This window comes from Alosa sapidissima, chromosome 21 (assembly GCF_018492685.1).
Source record: "Alosa sapidissima isolate fAloSap1 chromosome 21, fAloSap1.pri, whole genome shotgun sequence".
Taxonomy (NCBI): Eukaryota; Metazoa; Chordata; class Actinopteri; order Clupeiformes; family Clupeidae; genus Alosa; species Alosa sapidissima.
Genome location: NC_055977.1, coordinates 14,445,136 through 14,466,983, shown reverse-complemented (window position 1 = coordinate 14,466,983; position 21,848 = coordinate 14,445,136). Strand labels below are relative to the sequence as shown.

The 21,848-nt window shown below is 40.4% G+C and overlaps 3 protein-coding genes across 4 annotated transcripts in view; 1 reads left to right on the top strand and 2 right to left on the bottom strand.

The window, feature by feature from the left end:
• The window catches only part of calcr (calcitonin receptor), a 45,179-nt gene extending 35,299 nt beyond the window's left edge, over positions 1 to 9,880 (bottom strand). For both annotated transcript variants that reach the window (XR_006026043.1, XM_042075878.1), the window contains exon 1: positions 9,421 to 9,880. The gene's annotated coding sequence lies outside the window, so the exon portion shown is untranslated. The remainder of the gene's footprint in view (positions 1 to 9,420) is intronic.
• Positions 9,881 to 16,809: 6,929 nt separating this feature from the next.
• tfpi2 (tissue factor pathway inhibitor 2) lies at positions 16,810 to 18,848 on the bottom strand. The gene is made up of 5 exons (XM_042075903.1): positions 18,693 to 18,848; positions 18,298 to 18,468; positions 18,022 to 18,201; positions 17,629 to 17,802; positions 16,810 to 17,502 (listed from the first exon to the last, which is right to left on the bottom strand). Exons 1-5 carry the CDS (start codon positions 18,829 to 18,831, stop codon positions 17,438 to 17,440), a joined length of 729 nt encoding a protein of 242 aa, XP_041931837.1. The 5' UTR covers positions 18,832 to 18,848; the 3' UTR covers positions 16,810 to 17,437.
• Positions 18,849 to 20,497: 1,649 nt separating this feature from the next.
• On the top strand, positions 20,498 to 21,823 carry gngt1 (guanine nucleotide binding protein (G protein), gamma transducing activity polypeptide 1). Its single transcript, XM_042075912.1, has 3 exons — positions 20,498 to 20,588; positions 20,864 to 20,962; positions 21,320 to 21,823. Exons 2-3 carry the CDS (start codon positions 20,867 to 20,869, stop codon positions 21,446 to 21,448), a joined length of 225 nt encoding a protein of 74 aa, XP_041931846.1. The 5' UTR covers positions 20,498 to 20,588; positions 20,864 to 20,866; the 3' UTR covers positions 21,449 to 21,823.
• The last annotated feature ends 25 nt before the right edge of the window (positions 21,824 to 21,848 follow it).

The window sequence follows — 21,848 nt, the reverse complement described above, 5'->3', positions numbered from 1 at the left end:
GTACATACGAGCAAAGCAAAGTACCATGGACCCATGATAACCTCCGAACAGCAGGGCCTCTTATTATTAGCTATATTTTATTGCATACAGCCACACACACCAACCCATGCGATACAAATGGCAAACCCTCCTTGAAAAAAGGCCCCTGCTGTTTTATTACGTGTCAAGTAATGATTTTTCTAATTTCGAGCCACCACTCCGCTGACCTCAGTTGATTTATTCTTCTTGGTGGAGTATCGGCCTCTGCCATCTTAAACTGACCTTTCCCGATGCTTTTGTAAACCACTTGACTCCCAGCGCTATGCTAAAAAACAGAGGGCTCTTTAAGACCAAAAAAAGACAAAAAAAAAAAACAAACAACGCAAAAAAACTTTATGAGCCCAGCAGATGTTCAGTTTAGGGAATTGAGGGGAACAGAAAGCTTCTTTTTAATCTGGCAAACATTTAGTCAAAAGTCTTCTAAATCTGCAGGGACTGCAAGTGTACCCCGCACTCTGCTGTACACAAAGGATGATGGATCTGTGATAGTCAGATCTGTCAGCTCATCGAACAACTCCCCAAGAACATGGAAGCCTGTAGAGGAAGTTGTACGACCGTGAAGTAGATTCGGCTTGGGAAAAGTCAGTCAAAAGGTACAAGAACAAAATAAACACAGATGGATATTGCTATGCCAGTTTCCATTCTCTCATAAATCCTGACATCATCCATCAGAATAATTACTACCCAAATTTATGATCTGTAAAGGTTTTAATCGGTGCAGTTAAGGGCTAAATAAAGTAAGGCGTAAGAGTGGTGTTCACTTTTCTGACACATTTTTCATATCAGAGGTTTCTTTTATGAAACTTGAGTGAACAACAATTTTGCCAGCAAGGAAAATGTACTTTTTGGACACACACACACTCTCTCTCTCTCTCTCTCTCTTACTCACACACGTACATTTTTACACAAAAATGCACACACATACACACACCATAGCATTAGCGGAAACTGGCCTCATAGCAACCACTTAGGACACAGGAACTGGCTGGGCTGGTAAGAGCAGTTGAAATCACCCCACTATTAACTAATCAGCAAAAGAGCGCACGCTAATGCTTTTTATGGGCTGCAGAGCCATCCACACGGACTCTCTCCGGCTAATGTGTCCTAGTCCCCACAATCTGGGCCACAGGGAGGACGACGCTACATGGACCGTGTGCTTCCATCTCACAGCAACATCTACACAATGCATCCAGAAACTCTCATCATTTCACATGGGCTGAACAGGAGTGAACAGATCATAAAATGGAGGGATTTAACAAACCTGTTGAATGACAAGTTCTTAATTAAGCTAACTAAGCTTGATGTGATTATTAAGAAGCTTTCATTCAAGTAGGTAATAGAGAAGACATGAGAGACGAGAGAATTACCACAGAAGCACGATGGATAAAATAATTGTATCACTTGTCAAACACAGTTTTGTTACTGTAGGAAAACACTGTGCGTCCAATGACTTATATTTCATTATTTTCCTTCAAATTATATAAAAAGTCTATTTTCTGTGCTTATAAAACAGGCAGAGCATAAAAACAGAAGCTGGCGAAGCAGAAGGTTTTGATGCGCTGAAGCTTCCATGGTTATATATCTCTGGCTACACATGTAAATTTAGAAGCAAAGTGCTTCGAAGTCGTTCCTCAGCATAATTTAGTGCTTTTGCAGGGGCTCAGAAGCAGTAAATACTTCAAATAATATTTTTAACAGAAAGTTATGAGAACAGTTTGATAAGAAACATGCCTCAAAGGAAATATTCTTCGCAGAAAAAAAGATTCACCTCTGCATAGAACTCATAGTGAAATAATCATATTAAGTTAGATAAACTGACTGAAGAATAAATTGTCTAAATTCACATATTATTTTATTTAATATACATTTATATTTTTTCATTCATCTTTATATCTTATATAAAAAGATTCAGTGCCACTGAATATCCTCTTAACTAACATTTGACATTTTTTAATCATACATTTGGTTTTGGCAATGCAACATTAAGAAAGTGAGGCCTTTTTCGCACTGTGACAGGTACTATGCACAGCCTTACAAAGGTATCTCTGAGCAGCTGTACAACTCAAAGTTTGCCTCCCTGTCAAGTGGTAGACTTTTTGCATTCTTTTCAAGCATGCTTCCAATTACTGCCGAGAGGACAAATCTGTCAAAAAGGATCTTTCTCTCTCTCCTCCCTCTCAGATTTTCATTCTTTCCCTCTCTCTTTCTTTCTCCCACTCCTCTATTCCAACTCTCTTATCTATCCAAACCTATGCCTTAATTTGGGTCCTTCTGAGAACACAGTAAACACCAATGGACTGTTTCAGTATTATATTGTACTGATACAGTATGTCTCATTGTTAATCCAACAGCATGGCATCAACAGTGCTACAGCACTTGAACAAAGAGTGAACTCCGAGGTTGTCTGTGCCATTGTGTAACATCAGTATTTCATGCACACTGTTGAAAATGAACTAATGAACTAATGAGAGGATTCTTGAGTGGCGAGCGTTGATGAAAGTGGCTTACCCACTCCATTAATGCGGAGTTGGGGGCTAATACATTTTAATGAAAGGGGTAGTTCAACATGCTGAGCCTGAACATAATTACTAGCAGTTATGCACCACTGATATAGGGGTGTCAGTGGAGTGGTCATCTTTAACTGAAACCAACGGAAGTAAATAAATTAAATAATTAACAATTAAATATAGACCCTTTCAAGAGAGTTCCATTATCAGCATCATAGTTGGCCCCACAAGGCTTCCGTTTTAACATTCCATATGTTATCTTAACCCTTAAAGGTGTAGGTTTTTGAACATTCTAAGTTCCGCAACAATTGAAGGTTCTAAAATTCTATGTTGAATTCAATGAACCCAGATATTCTTTAGAATGTTCATTTCCCAACATTCCCGTCACACCGGTGTGACGGTACTCCTTTAAGGGTTAATGCAGAGGAAGTAGATTGGGAACCAAATAGAACGTTCAAGCATTGTTTTTGTTTTTATTGTTGAAAGGGTCTATACAAATATATAAACAATTAAATAATTTGGTTGTCTAAATGGGCATAGATGACTGAGCCATCGACCAAACTAATTGGGAATTTAAAGGATTATGTGACCAATAGCATCTCCACAGTGTCAGTCAAAATTCTACTATTTCAGTACTGACTGTCATGACAGATATTTCAGCAACTGGGATGTTCTGACGGCTGACATATTTTTGAACAATGTCTCTCCCCAATGAAACTCTCCCCACAACTTGCTGTGTTCCTGGCCTGTATGTGCGCGCACGCACACACACACACACTTACACACCACCTCCCTCTGCGACGAGAGGGTCTCCCCCCCCCCCCCCCCCAACTTTTCCCTCTGCACAGTGGGAGCAATGCGTGTATCCTCCAGCTGAGAGACATGCTGAAGGCTCAAATCTCTCTGATTGGGACTGCCTCCTCTCCCCTTATCCCCTTCTGCCTAGCTCCAGCTTGGAAGGCAAATGCTAAGAGGAGAGGGGTGGTGTGGGAGGTGCAATCCAAGAGCTCCAGCAAGACCCACAACAACCAATGGCCCTGTCTCATGACAAATGCCAAACAAATACTGCCCAGTGCCCAGCGGCAAGTCCTAGTGACACCATGGGAGCCATTTTGAGGTTTATGGAGGAGCAGCTCAGGTCAGCGCTATCCCATGACAAGTCTCTGGGTTCTCGTTTTGGCCACTGCAACGAAAGCTGTGGCTGCAGCCAACCAGGAGTGGGACAACCAGACACCATATTCACACAGGCATTTATAGGCCAAAGGGGGGAGTGCTCCAAAGACAACAAGGATTCAACACTACAACATGTCGACTGTCCTCATCTGTCTCTTTGATTCATTGATCTCAGTCTCTCTGAATCTTTATTTTCTGCTGCATTGTGTGTGAGAAATGACTGGCTTTGGGTAACTGACACCCTCACAGAGACTCTAACTGCAGTACAGTGCACTCACAGGCTTTCACAGGTGTTTTCACCCCAATGCAGAAATGGCCATTTTGGCGCCAACAGCTCCTAATGCATTTTCTATCACAGTCGGTTATGATGCTTTCTATTCCAGTTACACCTAAGTAGTAAAGTGCATGCAGTGTGAACACACAAAAGGTTACAGGAACAACAAAAAAGTTATAGGAACTACAAAATGTTACTCCATCCAGGGCTAAAATCCTTTATGTTTTTCAGTACTGCTAGAGAAACACCTATGGCCAGAGACAAATTCCTTGTCGGAGGTTACAGTTAGTATCCATTCTTCTCCTCTCAGTTCAACCATATCTTTCAGCGGTTCAGATGCAGCTATACTTTTTAAACAGTTATATCTTAAGGCATGTTTGATGTAGACATCAAAAGCTAAAGGAGAGCAGTTACAAGGATAAAAGGTCGGAGAGGACACCATATTGATTCCCCCCCATCAGGCATCCCCTTTCAAGCCTGTCAGAGGAACAGACCCCCTGGGTCTACATTCAATTGGCCAACACTAATCACAAGCGATTGGACTTAATAGAGGACTTTATGACTAAAAGAAACAGTCACTCAGCCAAGGGCAAAGAGACATCAGGGGGAAAACACAGGTCAAAACAATAATACGTTCAAACACTCGGACATTGTCAAAGCTTAGCACAGGCTATGTTACTGCTGCACTAGAGTTTGCATTCGAAACAAGGCTCATTTTACCCACCGCATCTAGTCCAGTGTGGCAGCCCCAGGGTGATGCTGAATGCAATCAGCAAATTCCCATCATTCAAAAGGCTTTATCAAAAAATCTCGCTGTCATACAAAGGTCTGAAATGAAAGTCATTTCAGCTCTGAGGGGATACGATATGATCTTGCAATGAGTCATAAAACAAAGCACATTGTGTTTGTCTATCAATCAACACAGGCACCCTCCCTGCCACTTTGAAAGTCAGCTGATATCATTTTCACACATCAATGGATAAATACTTGCCTGATGTGAATAGATTAGAGGCAGTAGCCTTTTTCCGAGACAAAACATCAGACATTTAGCGTGACATTTATGAGTCCGAAAGGGACCTGATACGTGGGAACTGAGATGGCTATCAGGTGTTATGTTCATTGGAGCGGCAACATTTATCCCCCTTCTTAATGAAAAATCCATACTAATCGTGTGTAGACCTGGCATTCTACCTCAGGTTCTAATGATTAATGTCTCCAGGTTGGACTAACTCCACAAGTCACATATGCACAACCAATTAAGACAGATGTCTTTAGCTGACAGACAGACAGGCAGACAGAGTCCAGGCGCAACTCGGGGAAGGCACAGGCGTAGAAAAACATGGCTTCGTAATCCCTCTGTTCAGATAAACTGTCGACGGGAGCTTTCACCTTAGCACTGGACCTGGAAGTAATTAAGAATGGCTGGGGCCAGCCACAGTGAGGGGAAAAGCAATCAAGAGACACTACACAGATAGTAGCATCGTCCTAAAGATAGAACACAGAGGATGTGCTCTCAAACAGCCCAAACAGAGAGAGACAGATAGACAGAGAGAGAGAGAGAGAGAGAGAGAGAGAGAGAGAGAGAATGGAGTGGATGAGAGGAGAGAGGCAGGGAGAGGGATGGATGGAGGGATGGATGGATGGAAGGAGGAATAAAGAGAAAGTGAGGAGGAAAGAGACAGAAAGAGGTTGGAGCTCAATGGCAAACCAATGAAGCATCCTCCCGTCACACAATGCCCACGTCTGGGGCCAAGTGAAGAAATAGACTGAATCAAATAGGCCGCAATAAAACGAGGCATCGGAGCTCAACCTGGCGAGAAAGAAAGTGACTGCGTTAAAGGAATGTGAAATCAGCAGCGCGGGAGACAGGCGAGCGAAACAGGCAGTAATGTAGGGAGGGAGAGAGAGAGAGAGAGAGAACAGACTGCAATGAGGACTGAGCCTGGCAGACCACTTACATCGAGGGGGCGGCCACCGAAAAAAAAGCCTTGACACATATAAACAGACACACACACACACACACACACATAAAAAGACAATGATAGTGAGCAGTACAACATTTGCCATTATGGGAAATATGGTCCCCATACAACATGCGAGTCAAATCTGTCACATTCAGTCAAGAGCTAAAGATGGCAAAGACATTATGCAATATCCTGCTCATGATAGAGGTTCTTTTTTTACATGCAAACACCCCACCCCCCCACACAGACGGAACAAAACAAAAACATTTTATTCATAGGTTCAAGGAGGTTCATTGGTTTGTGTGATTTAGTGAAAAGCAAACAAAAATATAACTTTAAAATAGCTTTAAATACAATATTTATGTACATGAGATGCAATCATCTCTCTGTAAAATTATAAATCGGAAAAACTAATGAAGAATCATTACTTTGATGAGAACAGGGAAATTTCCACATTTGAAAATAAAAGTCAATTTGTAAGGATAGTGCAAAGAGATAGCCAGCAGAACATGCAGGGCCATATACCTGTAAGTGTGTTAAATAGGGCACATGATATCAATCCAGAAAATTAGAGAATTAGAGCGTTGCTTTTCATCTCAAATGAGATGACTAAGATGACTAGTTACAAGAAAATCACCTTGTTGTTTCACACGAAATATATAAAACATCTAAGGAGCGGTTGGGGACATGAACAAATCCATTACACACTTCAACGTAGCAACATAGTTCACCATGCATGAAATAAAAGACTAATTGACAATGCGAACACAAAAGCAAATGTGAAACAGTATTATGTTTTTTTTAGGAATGTATACCACTGAGTTTTGCCACATCAGTGGTATAATCTAAAATCTGATATGCATCAATACGCTGTGTTCTCAACCTTTCAGTATTATGCTGTAGCTCCACCTACTGATACTGGGTGTTCAATTGAGGGGTGGATGAGCAGCAAACTCTGTGACTGGCTGCTCTGCTTCCCACTGGATATCTGTAATTAAACAGATCTTACAAAAGAGACTGAAAAATAATTTTGCTAACGCACATAACATTGGTTTCCAATCAGATAGTGGGAATAACTGATGATAGTTATATGGCGAAGTGTTTCATTGGATGTGTTTCAATATAGAGGATTAAATGTACTGCTTCCTTCTCAAATTGATGATATCTAGAAAAGCATTTAAGTTGAAGCCAAACACGCTGAAATGCTCATTTACTATCCAGTGTTTGAGTTATACAGGAGCTTGCTATTCATTTCAATCTGTTGACGTCACAAACTATTTAACAATTACAGGGGGGAAACAATATATGTAATAGAAAAGTTATGTGACAACATCTGTGAGATATTAAGACCGTGCACATGGGACCTGTGTTCTTTCTATGAAAGGAAAACACATAATATTGACGTCCTAATCTCTTTTGCCATAATTGAGAGAAGAAAATAGGCAACTACTGCATACATCAACTGCATACATCAATATGAATCGTTATTCTTAACGCAGGCTGTAGAGGCAGTAATTTCAGTCCAGTCTTAAAAGGAAAATGTTGCACTACAGTCGGAGTAGACTGTTTGCTCATTTGAGGCCATTAGTGTCCGCGGCAAGTATCGCTGCCTTGCTAAATTACCTTTACCAAGTGCATTAAGCTCAGTGGACATGTAAACAGGGTGTGCAACTGGGGAGCAATAGGCACATGTAAACTAATGAATAATACATGAGCCATTAGCTGAATTAAGACTGAGGCACAGGGAAGAGTCTATCTCCGTGACCCAGACCAGGCGAGAACACACTCGACAATATGCTTCCATTCTCCTCTCATACGTGATGTGCACGCCACTCCTCCCCCGAGAAGATGGATGCTCATAGTTCAACATCTGCTCCATTTTTTCTCTTATTGTCTTGCTTTCTTTTCTCTCCATTTTCCTCTCTCTATTTTCCTCTCTATCTCTCTCTTTCTCTTTCTCTTTCTCTCTCTCTCTCTCTCTCTCTTTCTCTCAGCAAAGCGAAGCACTTTTCCATTCTCATCAGTCTGACATATTTGCATCATGGCTGTTGCTTAAAGGACAGCAAGGATGACAAATGCGTCTCAGCTGCACTCGTGGACACACACACACACACACAGATGCACACATGCACACACCCACACACACTACACACAAATAGACACACACACACACACATGCACACACACACACACACACACACAATGCACACACCCACACCCACACAGACAGACAAATGCAACCAAACAGATTTAACAAGACTAAATGTACAGCCCAGAGTAGACTGTCTGTCTCTCTCCATCCTTGGATTTGAACTCGGCACCCTCATCAACCTTATGAACTGTTAAAATTGCAGGGGGAGAAAAGAAACGGGTACTGGCCCGGGCAACTCAGCAGGAGGCCAGCATTTGTGTGACGATGATCCTGCCACAGAGGGATTCCTCTGAAGAATCCTCTCATTATCTGGGCAAAATAAAGATGACTGACTTCTGGCTCATAGGACTGAACACAGACTTGGGACACAGTAACTATCATCTTTGATGTTGTGTCAAATAGGAATGCCACTCATGCACTCTAAACCAAGACACATGCCGTGAGGTGACAGTTCAACCCCTAACATCCAAAAATGTCGTAGGCGTCTTGACTTAAGCAAAGCAATGCTCTCACATGCAATATGGGTAGCTGTGTTTGCAGCAGGCAAGCAACTTCAGATATTCATACTTCAATCCATACATCCTTATAAAGACCTGCTCCTGGAATATGATGCAAAAGAACAAAAAATGGCCTTAACAGCTGGAGCATGGATATTGATCTCACATAAGTGTGAAGGTAATCCCTGATTATTGACAGGGAAAGATACAATACATTTCAGGAAAATAAGATATGAGAAGCATGGGCTGATGATGCTTGCTTGTTTTAATTTATTCTATACTCAACTTGGGCAACAAGGAGATTCTTGTCTTTCTTGGTCTTTTTTACCTTGTCTTCCATGACAAAGTGGCCTGCCTTGCAATTTAAATGTATATTTTTGCTCTTAGTTCCTCTAAAAATGTTAAAAAATGTAGGGTATCAAAGAGCTTATGACTGTAACACTGTTAACCTAGTTTTATAAGGGAAAACATAAAATATTTGGGTGCACCTTCCTCAAACACTAACTGGTGGACTACAGGATCACTTGTGTCTTAGTGCAATGCCATGTACATAGTTGACCATTCTGTCCTAATGTAACACTTCATGAATTCGTGTTGTGCATTGCACAGACTACTCAGAGCGCTCATGTCAACTGGTCGAAAGGTCATGGCTAATAGTGATAACCAAGAGTGAATCAATAAATCAAGTTCTGCACATGTAAATATACACAAGATCAAGATTATGTCAAGACAATCAACACAACCTTTTCTGCCCAGCAGAGCCATTTTGGAAACAGCTCAAATATGATATAATCAAATGTAAAACTGAGCTTACCTGAGGTTAAAACGACGGTGTCAGAACAATCTCCAAACCCGTATTTAAAGAGTTGGATCAGGGACAGCACCACGGAGTGAGCTGAAAATTTCACGTCTGAATTCCATCGTCTGCGTCTCCATTGAATGCCACAGAATGACAGCCAGATTCAAAATATTTCTCTAAGTCATAATATCCCCTTGGTTCAATCAAGCAATTAGGTCGTTAACTAATGACAAAAGCAGTGTTCTCTGCTTAATTGAGGACAGCAACCGACTACTTTTAAAACAAGCGCTCTATCGACCTTAGTCAGCGGTTGTTAACGTTGTTTCACTTCACCAACCGGTAATCCAAGTGCATCTAACAACCCCTCATTTCGTACAGTGAGCCAGCGGACTCCTCCTAGGTCTAATACAGGGCATAATGATTCTTAAAGACATAGGCTACAATGTGTACACTACTTGATCGCAATGTGCGCTCTTCTGAGAGTCTGTTCCATGACTCTGAGGTGAGAGACGACCCGACTGTCGGCTGACTGACAGTGCACACCCGTGGGGTGTGGTAATATATGTGCAACCCAATAGAAATTTACATCCATACCGATCTGAAGTGCGTCGCTGCAGTCGTCATCACCTCCATCATTCTCCTAAGTGGACATCTGACTTTCTCGTGAGGGAACATTTGATTAAGTAGCCATAACTTACCGTTCCTTCATCCATACCTTAAATATGTATCAATAGAACAGATGCAAATGGGAAGTTCCTTAAAGGCTTCACTGCGTAATTATAGACCCCAAACTGCGTAGTGAAAAGTCCTATACGTGGTGCACGTGGGCACACATAGATGTAAATATGCCTTGCGTTATGCAAATGTATTATCTTTATCCATCTTGTTGTCCATTATTTGCATCAACTCTTTCAACTAATCCTACCAACTAGGTCCAGAGTCAATTCAAGTGAGTTGAGAGCACCACACAGTGGTTCTTCTTGGTGCATGCTGAATGCGCAGCCTTTAGATTGGTTACCGTTGATGCTCGCTTTCGCATTTGAGGAGAGATCAAAGTGGCCTAGGCTTTTATAGCGCGAAGACGCCAACCAGATATAGAATTAGTGTGTTATAAACTCCATTGTGCATACGTTCAGCAAACATAAAAGATCTCAGATAATACACACAACTCTAACACTGACTATGCTGATTCTGAATACTGATGATTAGAATAATGAGAAAATATCAGTTTTGTTCATCCTTTATTCAGAGCCCTCCAACAAAGTAGAGAATGTCCTGAAAAGTTCCTTTAGATTTAATTTAATGTGCAGAGGGATGACTTCAGCAAGAATGCTTTACTTATATTTAGTGAGCCACAAGTTTTGGGGTGTTGGTATAAAGATGTATGATTCATTTATTTCTGCCAAGTAAATAATGTTTCCAATGCCATTTGTTTGATTCTCTGTTATCTAGAACTATGCAAAATTAACTGGTATTTTGAAACTTGGAAGGAGACAAGGCAGCATAGAGGAACTTTTAATGTTACAGCAGTGGCATGCCAAAGTGTTGATGCAGTGGCATGCCAAAGTGTTGATGCCCACATTTCTTGTTTAGCAAAAAAAGATTACATGCTTTCCAAAATTGACACTTCTTTACATCTTAAAGCAAGATTCCTTTTTCATCTTTTTCCCTTTCAAAATACCACAAAGAAAAAGGACCTGAAGCATGGGTTTGGGGCCCCAGTATGGTCAGGACCTCATATAGCACCCCATTTGTTGAAATGTTATCATAGTAAATGTTTTTATATGGGGGGATTTTTTCCATTTTTATATGCAAAAGGCACTTTGACATTCTTAGACAACCTTGCATGCTCTTTTGAGGTCTATCCACAGAATTTCAATGATGGATGTATAGGGCCACAGTAGAACCTTCAGCTTGCACCTCTTGTGGTAATCCGTTATGGATGTTTAGGATCAACATCCTGTTCTAGAAGTCATATTCTTTTCATCTTTAGCTTTTTTTTAACAAATGGTGTGATGTTTTCTTCCTTAATCTGCTGGTATTTAATTGAATCCATTCATCCTACCGGTAAACAGTTCCTTCACTGGATGCAACACAAATTGATCCACCCCAGTGTTTGACAGTTGGAAAGGTTTTATGTTCATGAAATTCAGCCCCCCTTTTTTTTCTCCAAACATTTGCTGTTTGTGGTGAACATGCCTATTTTAGCTTCATCAGTCAATGATTTGCATCAGATTTGTTTAAACAATCCTTTGCAAACTTCAGACACATGAATTTTATGTTGTATGTTATTATGTATGTAACATATTTTATGTTATATTTGTGTCACACAGCCGTCATACTTCTTCTTAATCTTTTTGAAGTTTTCTTGCAGTCATGCTTTGCTCTCAGAATTTTTTCTTGGTCTTCCAGACCTCCACCATTCCTGATAACTGTCATTTCATAATTGCATTACGAACTGAAGAGAAAGCTTCTTGGAAATACTTTGCTATCCCAGCTCCTGCTTTGCGGGCATCAATTATTTTCAATTTTGGAGTGATAGAGGAGCCCATGGCTTCTGAATATTGGGACAAGATGTCAGGAGCTCGGGTATTTTTTAAAGCTTTGAAATTTGCCTCACCTGATCTTTCTTTACGATGACTTATGCACAAGCATAATCCTAACAAGGTTATTAAGGTCTGAGACCTTGATAAAAGCTATCTGAGAGCTCAGATCTCTTTTGGGGCCCAAACTTGGTGATAGTGCTGGTACTTCTTTCCTTTTTTCACTCTAAAATTGCACAAAATAAAACAATACTACCCTTAACTTCATCAGAATGTTGAAAAGCATTGCATGCCTTTTGGATATCTTCAACTTGCCTAAACTTCTAATTGCTACTGCATATTTATAAAAGCCAAGACATTGCTCAAAATCATTCTAAGATTTCCATTTTCAGTCCAGAAATCATGCATACCCTTTGAGTCAGCATTTAAAATCAAACTCTCTCTTGCTATCAGTCATGGTGTGTACTGTAAGTTCTTGATTTTTAAAAAGCCTGCAAGACACAGCTCTGATACTCACTTCCTCTTCCACTGTGAGATATCATGTGGTGAACTGGAGAGGAGGCTTTCCAAAGGGCAACAACACCTTAGTTAAAGGTTATGTGCGGCACGCAACACAATGGGCGAGCTGTCCTCAGCCCACCCCACAGACACCTGCTCGGAGCCTCCTGAGGACAGAAAAAAGGCCACAAAAGGGTTCCTCTAAGGTCATCTGCTCAGAGATGAGCTCGTCATGTCAACCTCTTTTTCAGAAGAGGTGGGTATTATGTCTTGAATGTGTTTCATAAGCATACCCCATTCAGTGTGCTTGTGTGTGTGTGTGTGTGTGTGTGTGTATAAGTGTATTTTTATGATGTCGGCAACAATATCATATCTGAGACGTTTCCATTTGTAGTTGTATGTCCCCATCCCTTATCCCCACCCCCTGTCCCCTAACTCTTCCACAGGACTGTAAAGAGATAAATAAACCTGCCATCACCTACTGTGCATCTAATACCTCCGCATACATCTTGTTGGGAGATTACATATACCCAGGGTATTGAGAGTTGCTGCAGTGCACTGAAGGTAATGCACATCCTTATTTACCTCAAACAGCTTCGATTTGAATTGCCTCCTCATAGGGAAGACATCCGTACATCTATAAATCCCTGGTGGTCATGGTTGTACTCTCTAATATAGTGTTATGCCTGGTTCTTCCTAGAGAAAAACAATTATTACATCCTATGATCCTTTTATCTCTCCTCTCTCTCTGCTGGATCCAAGCTTGGTGAGGTCTTAGGGTCCACCACACGCCCAGGCATGTTTTTAGAACTAAAGTCGGGGAGCCCTTTATCAAATGAGAATCATATGAACAAATAGCAGCCCCTAAATCCAAAGCGCACAATTCAGGCTCATTTTCTCTCCTTCCAATTTCCTTCCACTTCCACCATCGATACCCTCTGTGTGTGTGTGTGTGTGTGTGTGTGTGTGTGTGTGTGTGTGTGTGTGTGCGTGCGTGCGTGCGTGCGTGCGTGCGTGCGTGTGTGTGTGTGTGCGATGTGCCTTCCTTGTCTCTAGCCATTTGTGACAGTGAGATACCTCAGCCTGCTCCCACTTCCTCAGTCCCTTGACTCTATAGGAACTCCGAGACAAGCCTTCTAATTTGGCACAACAGGGTCTCTGCTTGGCACAAGGGCACAATTAGAAAGGCACAAAGGCAGACGGCGGGTCGCATGCACTGTGCCCACTTTGCAATTTCAGGGTTCAGAGAAAACCTGCAGCATTTTTTAATTTATTCTGAATCTGTTTCATGGCTGGTGATTATGGATTAAGGTAATTATTTTCAACTGAGCGTTAAGTGTGTGGGGAGGGAAATAGTATAGCAATATGACCAGCTGCCATGTGAGGTAAGAGCAGAGTCAGACATGTTGGCATAGAAAAGGGTTCAAGGTAAATGTCAGTTTGAAAAATAAACAGTCGTCAATATCAAAACAGAGGTAATAATACAAACGGCTTATTTTCCATGAGGTGTCAGTCTTAGATCAGATTTAGTGGACAAAGCTTAAGTGGACTTGTAAAACTGCACAAGTGGGCAAAACAACATTTCCATTCATTTGCATTTCACCTTTATTTTCACCTTCAAATCCCCTCCACTTTTGTTCCCAGGTAGGTAAGACAGTCATACAGCCTATGAGCATTACATGAGTATTCACCAACAGGCAGTAGTCCATGCACTCCAAGATCTTAATTATGTCATTCCTTCCTCTCCTGAAACCGGCGAAAGGAAGAGCACCGTATTTTTCAGAGGCTGAGTAGTCGAGGCTTACGAGGAGGAGAGAACTGTAATAACAAAAAAAGAGTAATACTTAAGCGCCTGCGTCCGAGACCTTGCTTGGCAGAGAATAGCCTAACTGACCGTGTAAATGCGTATGTTTAAGATAGCCTATTTAATGTCAAAAGCACAATTAAATAATTCACTGGACATCATTGTAGGCCTATTGACTGCTTTGAATGATGCTTTCTTAAACTAGCCTACCTTGTCACAGATTGAGTGGGCCATAGAATTCTTTGAGAATCCCTAATGTAATTTTCTATTTTTACGCGGGTTCTGCAGCTGTGGGCCAAGTTAAACTTTTGCGCTCCATCATCGGAAGGGTGAATGTCGGAAGGCATGGATAGCCTATTGGACACATTTCGGTGCACATTTGGAAAATGATGCTGATCTGCAAGTTTCAAAGACCCTTCTTGGGTCTACCCATCAGAATGTCCTCCTGAGTGTCCTCCTAAGTCTGGACTGAAATTGCCTGAAGGGCAAGCTGAAGTGTGCTTGAATTTTCTGGAGTTGAAAAGACCCTTGAGGTGAAAAGGTGCTGCCCTCTCCTGAGCCGTACAGATGACTCAAAGAATCCCTGGGGGTTATAGATAAAAACCTTCCAGGGTTTACAACCTTTTAAGGTTTGAGTTTCTGTACAAATTTCTGTTCCAGCCATGACTTTAGAATTAAGTTACCCCTAATGCCTGTGCATAGGGACTGTTGTACATTGTGCATTCCGATGCGGTGTGTGAGTTTGCAACATGCTGATACAGCGTAGAAGCATATATGCAATGATGGTGGAATTGGGTACCCTTGTGGGTACCTGTCACCTTCAATTTACAAGGGTAATTGCAAAAAAGAGGATAAATTCACTGACAACACACTTCACGTATTTGGTGAACGCTGGGTTCTCCTTTTGAGAGTACTGAAAGTTTCAAGGGATCTCACCTCACCATGTACAATTTCATCACACAGATTTGATTGTGCCACCATGTTTGCCTGACAAATGTGCCACCTCATTTCTTCTTAATATAAAACCATTAACCTTTGCAAAATACTGCTTGCGCACACTGCTGCTGGTTGATGGGAATAAAACTGATGCAGACAGCCATTTGTATGCAAAGTGTGGAAACCCATTCCATCTTTTGATACACTGTAACTAGTTCTTTATGGCATTGTTTTGTGAGGACACTGCAATGGGCAATGTATGAATACATAGGCCTACAGATTTTTGCTCCAAGTGACAGCGAGACAGATGTCGTTGCAACACCATAGGTTACAGATGTGACGGAAAGGCTGTAGGCTATGCTATTGGCAAATGCACATGTGAAAGGGAAAACTACAGTCTTCTCCGACCTACCAGCAGGTGGATGAGTTAGCCTAAGGGGCCTCCTGTCATTAGACTAGTCTATAGCCTAATAACTGCACGAGTCAATGATGCGACACAAGTGGCCTATAAAGCCGTTCAGACACGACCGTTCACCAGCACAGCGTCATTTTAATTAGAAAATAGTGTCGAAAAATCCTAAACCAAACAAAGATCTTCCCGGTAGGGGGCGCAAACGAATACCCTATTCACGATTGCGCTACATCTTCCATCTGCACTTCCTCTCTGCTACATTGTGCAGGCAAAGTTCTTCCCTCAATTCTAACTTTAAATGTAATCTCTTTTTTGTGACCATAATGTGAAAATAAGAAAAACAAACATAGCCTACCCTTAATTCTATTTTGGTGATAAATACTGATATCTTCCATGAGAATTCAGAAAACATGATGGAATATAGGCTAAGTTAAATAAAAGTGGTCCACTGACTTTGTACAAATGGTCTTGAATTTGTTTAAAACGGACATCTCTCTGAGGAGAATATTTTTTGCCACTAAGATGATGTAATGTTATGAGCTTGTTTCAAAGACATGGTAATTAAGCTGGTTCCAGCTGATGTTTACAATCACCAGAGGCTGCCTGAGACTTTGATATCTATTCTGAAGTGACACAGCAAAAACTGGTGGTTTAAAGAGAGCAGAGTGTTCACATTTCGGGCTCTGCATTACTGCTGTCTACCTCTGTATTTTATTGTGTGAAGTTTGAATCACAGAGACAAAGTAATGTAATTTCTGTTATATTCTGCATGTTGATTATGCCATGTTTTTACAATCTTCTATCAAATGATTTATCAGTGCAATCTCACTGTACACCAGCTGAGCACTTCTCTGACACTGTTTACAACTTGGGGAAATAGGTTGCCGGTCACTTTTCATGTCCTCAATAAACTATTGTCATATAAAAACAGCATAACTTTTCTCCTTCAAAGAGCAAATGGCAACTTTGTGACTCTGTCTTTTTCTTTTCATCTGCTAGGCGATGATTGTGTTTGTGGCTGTGAAAAAAGATGGTGTGTGCTTCACTCTTTCATCATTTGTCAGGGTGAAACAGTGAGATGGCGGGGTGTCCTACTGTTTTCAAGGGCACACAAACACATAACAGGCCGTTGAGGGCCCTACCAGCACTCACCAGTATTTACCAGACATGCCAAGGGGAAAACAAAACTGCAACGATTCCTTTCAAGAAAGTTTCTTCAGAGTTTTTGTTTATTGCAAATGTGATTCCTGGTTACATTTGGTCATATTTTTGCACATAAATTGACAGGTTAAATTCAGTGATGACAGAAGCTCTGAGTGTCAAACAGCAGTGTGATTTGGCAAAATATTTTTTAAAAAAGCAAACCACTATGGTCATTGTCAATATATCACACATACACAAACACAAAGTAAAAAAATACATAACTTTGAAAATATAAGTGCAACAAAATGTATAATAAAATATCACAATAAAATACCAAATATTAGAAGCCTTTTATCCTGTTGTGTGTGATTTAAAAACAGTATCATACAATAAGCAGTACAAACAAGGATATGTACATTCACATTTTAAACAGTAAAACTTCTGTTGGTGCTCAGCAGAAAACCATAGCTGGATTGTTATTGGCACATTTTATCTGGATGGGCTGGCAACCAATACTGGAGACGAATCGGCCTCTTTCACCAGAGCCAGGCCCTCAGTGCAGATAGTTCTCTTCTGGTCTTGTAAGTGCTCTAAGTTATAGTGACAACTTCCCAAAACATCTTCTGCAAGCAAGACTGCTCCTTCATAAAACCAGAGCTTAAGGGGATGCAGATATAGTGTTGTATTTGTTTTCCTTTATGATTGACGTCTAAGAATTCTTGACCCAGACCTCCTCCTAGGTTTCCTAGGCGGCTTCCCACCTGCAAGTGACAACAGACAGTGCATACATGAGTAGACCATTCTGTGTTACAAAAACTTTAAGCTGATTTATTATATGTTCTCCTTGGAAATGTCTTGGTTAGGCTATGTGAAACATTCATTCCTACCTTTACCACAGACATCAATGCAACTTTGTCTTGAAATAAAGTTGTTATTGCTTCCTCCACAACCAGAATACTCAAACTCCTTACACATCTTGGTGACGGAGTTAAAGTAGTAGCGAGGTATGGAGGCAGAGCACCGGCCTTTGTCCAGGGGATCAAGACACACCAAAGGGAAAGCTGTAACAGGGAAAAGAGTTAAATTGTCATGCTCTATCTGGACAGATTATTTATATATGGACAGTCTATTAATTGTTAAATTGTCATGCTCTATCTGGACAGGTAGATAGATAGGCTATCATTTAGTCTGGCATTTACTGATAAAACTAATCCTTGTGACATGGACGCTTCAGTTGGCTATGTGTAGAAATAGAAAGGATGTCAAAGACATAGGCCTACTTTTTCGAGGTTTGCAGTATTCTAAGCAGGAATCCATACTGTCGAAACGGTTTTCGTTGCCATCACAGCCACCGTAAAAGAATATTTCGCACTGCATAGAGGTCATGTTGAAGAAATATTTCTTGTGAAGAGCGCGACACGGTCCCACATTCATGGGAAACCTGCAGATCTGAGGGATTTCTGTAAGGGAGAGAGGGGAATAGGCTATTAGAATTACGCCAGTGACAAATAGGTGCCTTACAACGTAGCCTAATAAGGGTTAGTGTAGCCTCGTACTTGGTATCTTCCAGCATGCTTTCTGACATTCAGCATAACTATTAAAGTTGTTCCCGTTTCCCTGGCAGCCGCCGTAGCTGAATTCTTCGCAGCGCTGACTGCTTCTGTTGTAAAAGTAACGCTGAATGTCCGCCCTACATGGCCCCTCATCCATTTCGAGCAAGCACACATCTGCAAAGGACAAAGATTAGCGTTGGATTTTCCTTCAATAAAACAAAGAGGCAATACCCTAGGCCTAGGGCGTTGTATGCAAGAAAAACAAATTCCACAATTAATGCAAAATCAAAGAGGGAATCTTGGCTGACTGATGCAGTTATTTATGAGGCTACTTATATGCTAAATGCAGGCTAATCAAAAATAATCTACATGGTCATCAGAAGAATAAATCCCGTTACCTTTAGACTTCAAAGTTGAAACGTTTTCAAACAAAGCCATGAGAAGAAAACTTAACGCGCAAAGATATTCCATATTATAGAATTGTTGTATCACAGTAGTTGAGACCGTCAACCTTAGGCTACTCTGAGTTGTGATCATATGAAACGTGGTCTTTTATATTGTGTGAAGTTTCCCCCAGAAGTTGGAATGGGCGGGCACGTTGACTCATTTCCATGTCATTATTCTATTATTCCATGTCAGACACTAAAGGCGGTGTTTGTTAACGAACCATACGCTTACGCTATACTTTATGCCTTTGTAAGATTATCTGTTTGATATTGATAAAGTTGCTGCTTTTTACATGAACAATTATTACTTTTGAAAATGAAATTAAGATAGGACCAGGCTATCAGATATTTAGTTCACAAATGTCATCATCAAGACTAATAAAAATATTGCGTCATAGCTAACTCATCCATGCAATGACGCAGGCAACAGTTTCGTTCTCAGTGATAGGCGCAGCACCATCTGCACTATTTTTTCTGTCCCTGTCCCAATGGAATAATTCAGCATTCAAGTTAAAATCGAGTTCCACTGACAACCAATTTTCCTCATGTTTCAGACTCATCTTAAAATGGATTCAAATATTTTTGATAATCTACACACAATACTCAAATAACACTGTTTGGAGTGTTTTGTACATTTATAAAAAATAAAAGTCTGAAATATACATAATTTGGACCCTTGATGACTCGGATGACGCTTGCAATTGAACTCTGGTGCACTTATCAGTGGTCCTTGAGATGCTTCTACAACTTGATTGGAGTCCACCTGAGTCTAAATAAATTCATTGGACATTATTAGGAGAGGCACACATTGGTCTATTTAAGGTCTCACAGTTGATGGTGTATGTCAAAGTGAAAACCAAGCCACGACGTTGAGAGAATTGTCCATAGACCTGTGAGACAGGATTGTGTCAAGACATCCAGGACGAAGGGCTGAATGAGTTCCATGAGATCCATCGATTCATGTTTAAAGATGAAAAAACAGGCATGCTAATGACACGCCTAATAGGCTATATCAAGAGAGTTTCACAATATTGCATGTTTCTTAATAGGTGGCTGGCACTCCTGTCACTCTGCTTGTCAATTGGAATTCTGGTTACAGCATCATTTGGCAAGAGTAGACAGCATTCCACATGATAAGGATAAGGTTTTATTTATGAGAACTCCATGTACACTTGTGTGAACATTTCAGAGAAAACAAACCTCTACCCCCACCTTTCCTAAGCAGAGGGTTAAGTACCAGAAATGTTGTGTTAAGTGCAATTGCCACAAACAAGTCATTATTGTTGTTGTTTAAAGTGTAAAGAAGTTATATGTTTCTGCAAAACATATGCTAATGCAACATGCTAATTTCTCCTCATGGTCCTGGGCCTCTGAATTATTATCAAATATGATACAAAGTTTGTTTGCATGAACAGCTAAAACAAATTCATAGGCACTGTTGGAGTGAGTGCCAGAGAATATACCTATGACAGGTTGAGGGTAAACACAGATTATCATTCTTATCGTAGTTACCTGTAATGCTTTGCTTGTCCCCTTGACCTATATTAGCTTTGCTGCATCACTGTTGGGTGTGTCAGTCTATTGAATGTTTTTTTTTTCCTGAAACATAAATAAAAATTTCTCTCTCACTTGCACACATATGTTCAACAATAAGATGCTTACATTGATTCACTTTTATTTTTCAGTGCTAACTAATTTAATGTTTAATGATTTCAAAAAGGATAGTGTTTTAATCAGATTAAGAGATTAGAATGATAATACAGATTACTTTATAACCCGGATTGAGAGAGAGAGGAGTAGGATTCTCAAAAAGTTTTCAGAGGTGAAGACAACTCACCATAAACGGCAGTAAGTGTAACAAGAAATATCTTAAATTTGGTTGCATGTTTTTATAAATGTTTGTGTGTATTACAGAAAAAAATATCTTGACTTTTTTTACATGCCTCTGATGTGGATATTGTAATATTTTGTATTGCCTAGTACATTTCAAAAGGCTATAGCAAAACCATTTTCTTAGTTGACTGAAGGATTTAATTTAGAACATCAAATTGTACAGTTTTCAGAATACAACACAGTTGGAGATTTTGCTCTTATCCAGAAATGTCTCTTTTCTTTTGCTGCAGACAATGCCGATCATAGACGTTGAAAACTTAACAGACTTGGAGAAAGCTAAAATGGAGGTAGATCAAAAAAAGAAGGAAATACTGCTCGAGCGAGCAATGGTAAGTTCCTCAAACAAGTTCATACTTGATATGCAGAGAGTGTGGTTGAGAGTAAAAAAACAACTAAAATTATAACCTTGGTCCCTATTTATCAATCTATTCAAACTACTTCAAATGGTTGTTTACTCAGACCTCCTTGTTGCTGTTAGTGTCATAGGAGGATTTAGAACAATAATCTGAATCTTGCCATGACTAGATTATAGGCTAAGGTTTGCCAACTCAGTAAAACTGTCCACAGAGAGATAATCAGATAAAGAAACAAATCAATTAACATTAGGCTACAAATGACCTCCATTTTTGCATCAGGTATTTTTCAGGTTTTCCCTAAATGTTGTGCTGTTGATGTATAATTTGCAGACGTCAAAATGCTGTACTGAATTTATGGAGCTTGTCCAGGCTGGAGCTGATGAGGATCCCCTTGTGAAAGGCATTCCAGAGGACAAGAACCCTTTCAAGGAGATCAAAGGTGGATGTGTCATTTGCTAGAGTGGACTGAGGAATCGCCTTCCTTTGTAGCCCTACTTCTAGTGCCCTTTGGAGACCTGCTGCCACCAAATAAATCATAGCCGGATGAGCAGGATCCATTAGAACATGGATTGATATGCAAACAGATTTGAAAGTTTTTATCACACCTTTGTAAAAAAACAAAGACTTCTCCTAATCAAGGCCCTTTCTGATTGTACAGTGTGTTTCCCCTTGAAAGTGACAATAAATCACAAGTCGTTTGTGCAATGATTGCTCTTGTTTTGTTTAATGGGTTCAGTGCCTCACTTTGTGTCAGGCCTATCTGAGTCTATTTCTCTCATGCTTGTTTAAAATATCTGTGTGCATGGATAGCCTATTGATAAGTTAGTGATAGCTGTTCACAATAAACATTTTATTTAAT